This window comes from Primulina eburnea, chromosome 15 (genome assembly GCF_022965805.1).
Source record: "Primulina eburnea isolate SZY01 chromosome 15, ASM2296580v1, whole genome shotgun sequence".
Taxonomy (NCBI): Eukaryota; Viridiplantae; Streptophyta; class Magnoliopsida; order Lamiales; family Gesneriaceae; genus Primulina; species Primulina eburnea.
The window spans coordinates 6,383,136-6,392,840 of record NC_133115.1 but is presented as its reverse complement, the minus strand read 5'-3'; the positions used below and the strand labels follow the sequence as shown (position 1 = coordinate 6,392,840).

General features: G+C 34.3%; 2 protein-coding genes across 2 annotated transcripts; one reads left to right on the top strand and one right to left on the bottom strand.

Moving 5' to 3' along the window:
• Positions 1-1,369: 1,369 nt before the first annotated feature.
• Positions 1,370-2,222, bottom strand: LOC140814467 (F-box protein At3g44326-like). The gene is given in 2 exon segments (XM_073173464.1): positions 1,370-1,776; positions 1,778-2,222. Coding segments are annotated over 2 exon segments (549 nt in total). The 5' UTR covers positions 2,113-2,222; the 3' UTR covers positions 1,370-1,562.
• A 5,379-nt stretch (positions 2,223-7,601) lies between these two features.
• Positions 7,602-9,268, top strand: LOC140814466 (uncharacterized). The gene is made up of 2 exons (XM_073173463.1): positions 7,602-7,957; positions 8,764-9,268. Exons 1-2 carry the CDS (start codon positions 7,679-7,681, stop codon positions 9,004-9,006), a joined length of 522 nt encoding a protein of 173 aa, XP_073029564.1. The 5' UTR covers positions 7,602-7,678; the 3' UTR covers positions 9,007-9,268.
• Positions 9,269-9,705: the final 437 nt, after the last annotated feature.

The following is a 9,705-nucleotide window of genomic DNA, read 5'->3' as shown; positions in this document are numbered from 1 at the left end:
TTCAGCACTAGATATGTAGTGGTTGAACCTTAGTTTGATATAAATGTATGTTATACAAGACTTGTACAACATACATCTATATCAAACTAAGGTTCAACCAATACATTTCACTCTTGATGTTTATATAAAATGGATTATCATTTATTCCGCACTTATGTATTAAAAAAAAAATTTATACCCAATTTATTTAATTGATCCATTTATTCCCAAAAACGATTAAGAAATGAATTAGCGTTCGGGTCCTCACATATTATAAGCTGGAGTCCAAATTATTTCGGGTTTTAAGCGACGATAACCCTTTTTGTAATTTCATACGAACAAATCTCCTCTTTGATCGTCTAATCAGGTCGACGATTAGAAACTGTCTTTCTTCGCTTGAATTTCACTAGTAATCACAAGCGATTTTGGGTTGAGAGACGGATCTCTTATTTGGGTCATCCATGAAAAAATATTACTTTTTATGCTAAGAGTATTACTTTTTATTGTGAATATGGGTAAAGTTGATCTGTCTCACATTTAAGATCCGTGAAACGGTCTCACATGAGACACACTCTAAATAATTAACGATTTGACCAATTGTGATAAAATTATCAAGACATAAAATGCGATCAAACATTTGATTGGATTAGATTTTTAAAATAATATAATCCTATCAACATAACCAAGCATGACCGAGGATATTTTTTTGGAACTGTGAAAAATTAATATTAAAAGCAGAAATTATATTGAAAATATATAAAAAATGTTTCAGCTTGAAAAATAAAATATTTATGTAACGCTCAACCGGTGAAATGACTTCTTTCCAATGGTCCCAAATCATATTATATTAGATTAGATTATAGTATCTTATATAAAGATTTTTGTTTTAAAAAAGTCTTTACTATCTATTCTATTTTATTAAAGTTGAGGACATAATAGTAACCACTTAAAAATAACACCAACTTTTTTTTTCAACTTTACTCTTATATGATACTAATATTACACTTTTATTTTCAAAAAATTCAACAAACACTTTTATTTTTTTTTTATTTCGACAATTCAAATATTAATTTAATCCCTCCATAATTTGTCAAATTTCATTTTAGTACATCAATAATGTTAAAAAAAACTGTACACACACGCATCGCGTGTACAAAATAACTAGTATTTGTCTCCTCGCAAGCGACAGTGTGAGAGTTAAATTCCCTCCAATGAGGGGGAGCTCCTTGTGCACGGCGTAGCATAAGGTCTAGCTGCTGCTAGTTGGCTGAGTCACCATAATTTACATCCTCTCACAATCCTGTCAGGCCGGGGGTGAGGGACGCCTAAGGTGAGCGATTTCACTTTTTGAAGCAATAACTAGTATTCTATAAGGCCCTGTTTGGTAGATAGGATTAGCCCATGATAAGTTAGCAATCATCATATATCCAATGTTTGGTTGGTTTTTTGATCAAATATACAGGCCCGTGAAATTGGAAAAAAGCCCGCACTGTAGCTACAATTTGTTGGACAAATAATACTGATAATTTGGTGTGATAATTTATCCCATTTATTGATTAAAGTAAATTTTACCATAATACCCTTTATCTCTCTTCACTTCCTTCACGTGTAATTCCCCTTTCTCTCTCCTTCACTTCCTTCAATGGCGTCGGGACCATCTCCTTCGCGTCCAGAAGCTCTAGGCTTAAAGGAAAGCTTAAAAACCAATTCGATACGGTCTCCGTTTCCAATACTTTCGAGTATATCAATTGATCGTCGCAGTAGATGTCAACGACGGAGATAAACTCCGACGTCTGATAAACGGGGTTGCTTCGAATGTTGATGGTGGGTGGTGGAGGGAAAGGAGTCAGAGTAGAACGAGCGGTGGGCCGAGGGGAAGGCGGAGATGGCACGGAGGACGAGGGGGTCGTTGGTGGAGGGCCAGGTGGAGTTGCAGATGTGCCGCCAAAATTGATCGTCGCCGCATAAGGCAAGGAATTGGGAGGAAGCGAATCGGGTTGAGGCGAGAGTGGCGCCGTCGAGTCTGTTGAGGATGTGGGTTTGGATGATATCAGGGTGGATGGCCGTGATTGGGTCGCCTCCGCTCCGATCCGCCGCGGCGGAGGTGGTGGTTGAGTTTGTAGAAAAAGACATGGAGATAATTGGGATTTAGGCTGTTGAAAAAAATTTGGGGATGTTTTGGTCATTTTATGTTAATGTACAAAATTAATACGTAATATTAAAATCATACCAAACACCGTAAATTTTATCACATCATGTTATTTATCAATATATCTCTACTTTTAAATCCCTATGTTATTAATCATTTACTTATCCTATCACACGTACCAAACGTAGCCTAATTGATATGGCAAAAATAGGTGTATGGATAAAAACGTGTGCCTAATGGCAAGTGGGTCTCTCCCAAGTTACACATCTTTGTTTGGTTTCCAGATTCGTCTCCACGATTATTAATTTCCTGCGTGTAAAATATTTTTTTAATTAATTTGTTATATATTTAAATAAAGATAATAACATAATTGTAAAAATTAATGAATGATGATATTTTCGTTTGAAATTGATTATATTTATATGAGGTCATATCATAATTTTAAAAAGTAGCGAATGACTAAAGTACAATTTGAAATTTTAGGAAACAAATATGATATGTACATCGAATAAAGTGCGAACCGTCGTTCTCTCCAGTAGCATTTTGAGCATGTGAACATATGTTCATTATCAATGACAAAACGAATTTCTCACAAACGGCACCAAGCTAATGGCCAAAATAATACATCACCAAAAATAGGATAAGTATAGAGGACGCGGGAGTGCCAAATCCACGTGTGCAAATGCCACTCGTGTGAAACCTAACAAAAGAGTGGATCGTCACATGCCTCACGAACAGAACGTTAGAGGCACAAGAGGCAGTTCCACGAAAACATTTCGACGCTCAAATCAGCACTACCCGACCTAATATCTTAAAGTAAAGCTTTTAATAATTTTTATTTTATATAACAAAACAAACCCATTTTTAATTTACTTTGATATGTTCATACCTATCAAAAATAAAATTATTTCAATTCTAAAATATTATGAGCTAAAATTATGGATTAATATATAGATTATTCAATAAATAGAAAATATAAATAAATTCTTAATACTGAATCGGATTTAAACTTGAGCTAAACTCGACCATTGCCATTTAACCATTCTTATAGTGCACTTGGAGAACATTACTTGACGGTTGACAAGCAAAACGGTAATTAGGGGTGGGTGTCAGGTCGGGTTTCACAGGTTCGGGTAGTTCGGGCCAGGTACCCGAAATTTTCGGGTAGCACATTTAGTACCCGAAATTGCGCATTCAATAGGTGAGTGGCACCTCATCGGTGCTCACATAAGTGTGCACGGTATATAATCCATCACTTTGAAACAATAAATAAGCTTATTAAAAATCATCAATTTAAATAAAACACATTCAAATCAAAGGCAAAACCACTTGAATTCACCATAGACAAAATCCATCACATATTAACCAATCCAATTATCTTCGAAAGCAAACCATCAACTTCTTCAAACCATCAACAATAAATTAAAACAAGAGGTAAACCATCATATGTCCAAATATATAATCTTCCAATTCAGGACTGACTCAAAGACTCAAAATCCAATCAAATCGAAGTACTTGAAATGTTATACTATTAGTTTTCTGAGATAATCATTATTAAAGTAGATACATATAAAGAATTTAAATTTTAAAAATTTACAGTCATCGAATATAATGAATTTAAACTTTAAAAGCTTACAATAATCGATTTTTGATGTTTTTCATACTTATATATCAATTATGGTTGAATCTTTCCCTGAGTTTGTTAATTCTATGCAAAAAAAGGGCAAAGATAATAGTCATTAGAGAATAAAACATAACCATTAAGAATAAATATAGAAAAGTAAAGATAGAAAAAATATTTCTTTCTCAAGTATTTCGATTTTTGCCAAATCTTCCTCCACTCATATAGGCTTAGAATCCAACCTTAGCCAATCTTGGGTACATACCAAAGCTTGAACTATTCTAGGAGATAATGAACTTCTAAAAGCATCCAAAACACGATCACCTGTACTAAATGCTGCTTCCGAAGCAACAGTGGAGACATGAATAGCTAAGATATCACGTGCCAATCGAGAAAGATTAGGAAATCTAGGAGAACTAACTTTCCACCACTGATGGATGTCAAAATTTTCATCATGATCCTCAGGATCCTCACCTAGATATTTCTCCAATTCCGGTATTTTTTTCCCCACCAAGGTTGTGTTTTCTAAACTCGTCTTTCAAGTATGTTCGAGAAGTCATTAAATCATTAGATTGGGAATCTTTTGAAAATGATGTAGAATCTAATGCAGAACGTACCGGACTTAAAAAATTTCTTGCATTCCACTCTTCACTTTTTCATTCATCATCACTCTCTTTGTGATATCATCATACATGAAAGCTCAACAAACTCTAATTTGTGACGAGGATCAATAATCATTGCATAATATAACATCATGTTCATTTTTTCAATCTATTCCTAATACTTGTCAAACTTATCTTTCATTTTTCTTGACATTTCACTTAGTTCAAAATTATCGCTTACTAACCACTGTTTTAGAAGCATGTCAACATCACTTATTTCATAAAATATGGTGTTCGAAGTGACGTATAGAGAGCCGAAAATTGCCAAAATGAGCTTGTAAAAGTGTCCAAGAAACTTGACCAACAAACTAGCCCTTTCCCAATCATTTTCTGATGGAATCCTATCATACGGTTGTTTCAAGAGATCATTTACGTAGGCAAGATCTATATCGTATTATGAATCAAATGCTCTTTTCAATGATATTGCTGACTCTTACATTAGATATGTTGATTTACATATTGTAGGTACATCAAGGTTTAACAATTTCTTTGTATCTATCTTTTCGATCTCAACACATTCACAATATCTTTTATACCTTGTTGGAGAGTTTTGGACATACCTCACTTTTCCTTTAATTCGAGAGATAGCTAAATGTTCTTATTTCTCTTTCAAACCATTCTGCACAATAAGGTTGACAATATGTGCAATATATCGCATGTATAAATATTTCGCTCCTAAAATATTTGTTTTCCAATTGTCAAACATTTTTTGTAAATATTTTATTGCACCATCATTTGATGAGGCATTATCAACTATGATGGTAAAGATTTTATCAATTCTCCAATCAAGTAAACATTGTTCAACTGATTTACCCACATCATCACTCTTATGTCCAAAGATCGAACAAAAATTCAAAATTCTCTTTCGCAAAGTCCATTCATCATCAATGAAATGAGCAGTTAGATACATATAATTCACTTTTTGCATTGATGTCCATGTGTCTGTGGTTATAGAAATTCTTCGACCATGTTGTTTCATAAAAGACATCAACTGCAATTCTTGGACCATGTTGTTTCATAAAAGACATCAACTACACTTTTTCGTTCATGTACAAATTATAAACATCCTTGGTTGTTGTCGTTCGAGATGGAATGCTAAACATTAGACACGCAATTGACATGAAGTGTCTAAAACCTTTATTCTCAACTGTTTTGAAAGGAAGTTCATCGACAATCAACCAATAAGTTAGTGCCTCTCTTAATTTGTTCTTATCAAATTTCCAAGTACCAATTTGCACTTCTTTCGGATCATCTTTTGATGGTTGAAAAGATATCCGAGCTCGATTAGTTGCAATTTCATGAGGTCTTTTTTTACAAGAAGCGAAGTGATTCTGTAAAGGTCGAGTCTCATGTATTTTTGGATCTGCCTTAATTTCTCTAGAACAATATTTGCACATACTTTTTTGCACCTTGTCACTTTCACAGTATAATTTTTCAAAGTGTTCCCAATATTGTGATCTAGAGGTCATACCTTTCTTAGTTCTCTTTTCAGACACGAGTTTCACTTCATCTTTATCACCTTCATGATCTAAATCTTCCACAAAATCAGCATCATTGTTCTTGTTCTCATCAGTATTATCAGGTTCTTCCATTAGATGATCTATTACACTCTTCATCTACACAATAAATTTCTGAAATCCAAAATATTCAATAAGGTAAGCATAAATAATAATTGCGTGATCACAGAAAGTACGATAATAATGGAAAATTATTGTTGGATGTGGGAAAATGCGACTGAAATTTATAGGTTCAAATGCCAAAAGAATTCATCTAATAGAGTTCCAATTCCATATAAAATAGCATAAAAGATAGATGTACGAACTCATAAATTTATGAAATACCTATGAAATAATAAATCGCCTTCTTAGTCCCGAATACCCAACTCCCAAGTCCCAACAAAATACATTCGCAAAACTACGCAACGAAAAGACCAATGATCGCTGCACATGGATCCGTCTATTTTGTTGGAATTCTGACTCAAAGGGAAGAGCTTCTGTTTGTATAGATAGCATCACATCTACCAATTTTTTTTCAAATTAAGAAATCCAAATGCTCAAACAGAAATACAAATTTTTAAAACAAAAATTCAAATATCTTTCTGAAATCCAAATGAAAACAAAGGGAGGCATGCATTATGGCAGTGAATGAACCGACCTTAACCGAAAATTACCTTGTGTTTGTACAGTTAGAGAAGACAACCGAAGTCTGTAGAATTAAGGATTTAGTGCTTGCAACTCAAGCATGTAGAATTAGGGAAAGCCGACTGCCAAGGCTAGAGAGTGCTTGTATATATATATACTAGTAACCGTGGCACACGCATTGCGTGTGTCGTGAATACACGTGGCTAATATATTAAATATTCATAATATTACAAAATAATGACGTCACAACATAAGGAAAAGAGTTTATTTTTCACGGTGGCTAGTTTGGAGAAAAAATAATATTACTTTTCACGTAAACAGTTTCCTTATGACGGTGAATATAATATTATTTGTTAAGAAAAAATATAATATAAAAATGAGAAAAGGTAAAATAGGAAAAAAAAAGTTGATGTCCTCATAAAGCGGTTATTATTAGGGACTCAACTATAATAAAATAGTAAATATAAAAAATTAAAAAGGGTAAAACAGGAAAAAAAAGGTGGTGTCTTCATAGAACGGTTATTATTAGGGCCTCATACTTAATATAATAGTATAGATATAAATATAAATATTTAAAAAGCGGGTATCCGATTTTTTTTCGGGTAGTATTTTACTACCCAAACAAACCCGAAATTTGTATTTCGGGTCTCTACCCAATTACAATTTCATGCTAAATACCCACCCGATCGGTTATTACCCGCTCGGATTGGGTCGGGTACCCGATACCCGATCACAAACGCCACGTCCACACCTAACGATAATCTTGTTCTTTGATGGCCTTGAAAATTAAATACCGGCCCAAAAGTAGATGATAGGTCAATTTAATTTAATAAAAACAAATAATATGAGAAAATTTTAAAACCCTAGATATCATCACGCGTAACTCACGTGACAAATAAATTTGGCTCCGCACTTACGAGAAATTCCACTCCCCCATTTTTAAACCGTACGATTATGCGCCACATCATCGATCTTCGTCATTTCTAGATTCAACGGTCCAGATCAAGCCTCAGCCCTCCCAGAGAAAACACACACCTCCCACCAGTTACCACCCTTCTTCCCCCTTTGTCTCTCCACATTTTTTTTTTCAAAAATAAAAATAAAAAATAAGTAAATTTCTGGAAAAATGGCTGTGTTTGAAGAGGCGAAGAAATTTGAGCAAGAAATTGACGGTGAAGACGATGATGAATTTGAGGGGAGTGACGAGGAGGAAGAGCAGGAAGAGGAAGAGGAGGAAGTGTTGAACAGTAGCGGCGGTGGCGGGGCTCCGGTGGCGGTGATAGACATCGACGACGACGATGATGAAGACGGAGAGAATGAAGATGACGAAGACGACGGTGACGACGACGACGATGACGATGACGACGATGACGACGAAGATGACGATGAAGGAGAAGAGGACGAGGTAGTGATTTATTTTTAACATATTTCGCAAGTCTGTTGCTTTGGTGAGTTTACTTGTTTTTTAATGATTTCTGTTACTTGCTCCTTTTGGTGGAGTTTTCGGATTATTTGGCTAAAATTTTTTGTGGGTTCCTCGGATCTGGATTATTTTTCGGAAATCACCAAGGTCAAGCTAGTTTATTTTCCCTTTTCGATTTCTTTGTTTTCAGTGGGATTTACTTGTTGATTTGGTGGAATTTCCGTTGAAAACAGTCAGATCTAGAATTTTCGAAGAATTTTTTTCAGGGTTGTGAATTTTTTTCTTGTTCTTGGAGTAACTTGAAGAGATTTATCATACCTTTTTACTGAAAAAATGTTATATTGAAAGTTCAAGTCTTTTATATGTGTATGAGATATATGATGTATGGTACGACAAACTACTTGTATGTTCTCATGACATGGTTTTTTTCTCTCGTACTTCTAGGTCCCATGTTAATTTCTTCTCTGGATTCAAAGGTGTGTTTATGTTGGCATAAAAGAATTTTTTGAAATGTTTTTTTTCCCTTGTGAAACTCCTGTGGACTACTTGTACTTGAATCCGTGTTTATACTTTTTTTTCTCAGTTTTCTTGTTACTTGAATCCAGAGTGCTGCCAGTATCCATTGTTTGATTTTTTCTTGGAATTTGGTAGCCGGAAAATGAGTTGCAGTTGACTAATTTTTTTGTGTTTTCTACGGGTTGTTAAGCACCATAGTGTGTGTGGGTCTTTATATTGTGAAACGGAAACAGCTGCGCTCTTCTCTGATTGATCTGTGTGTGTTTGGCTAGGATGATTTAGGCACTGAATACCTAGTTAGACCCATTGCTAATGCTGAGGACGAGGAAGATGCTAGCGACTTCGAACCACAAGAAAATGGTGCTGATGATTTTGACCATGAAGACGAGGAGGGAGATGACGAGGCTGGTGGTGGAAAAGTGGAGGCTCCGCCAAAGAGGAAGCGCTCGGGCAAAGATGATTCGGATGATAGCGATGATGGTGGAGAGGACGACGTTAGACCATCAAAGAGGTAGTGGAATGGTTCGCATGTCCCGATCTGGATCATCTCCATCTATCCCTTTTCCACCATATCTTCAATCCATCTACATATAATGTTAGGGAGGATAGTGGGGAATTTGGTTGCTTATCTTCTCCCTTCCTTTATCATCATAGGGTTAATTTTCATTTTCATTTTCATTTTCATTTTCATTCCATATATAAGTTGTCAGGGTAGAGTTTTCAGACTTTGTTGGTAAACTTTTATTATCAATGTAAGCTTATGGAGTTTTTAGTTTATTTCTGCTTGTTGAGTTTGTTAGTTTGTTGCATCTTTGAATTTTCAGTCAATTTGACATCTTTTGGGATTATATATCATTTCATTTTGATTGAAATATTTAAAAGTTTCTAACTTAAAAAATGATAGCTATTTAAATTGACAAAACGAGATAGTTTTCTATACGAATTTTTAAAAAGTCAGATGTATAAAAATATAACTCAATTTCTAAATAAAGTTGGTCATATTAGCTGATTAGTTAAATTCTCTCGTATTAGACTTAACTAGTATTTAACTCGTGCGATGCACGGATTGATATTATTAAAAATTGATGAAAAATGATTAGATATTTAAATTGAAAAAAATAATATAATTATAAAAATTAAAAATAAAACTATTTTTTCGCTAATTTTAAAAAACTTTCTTAAATACAACGTATGTCGATTAATTTTTTTGTCTA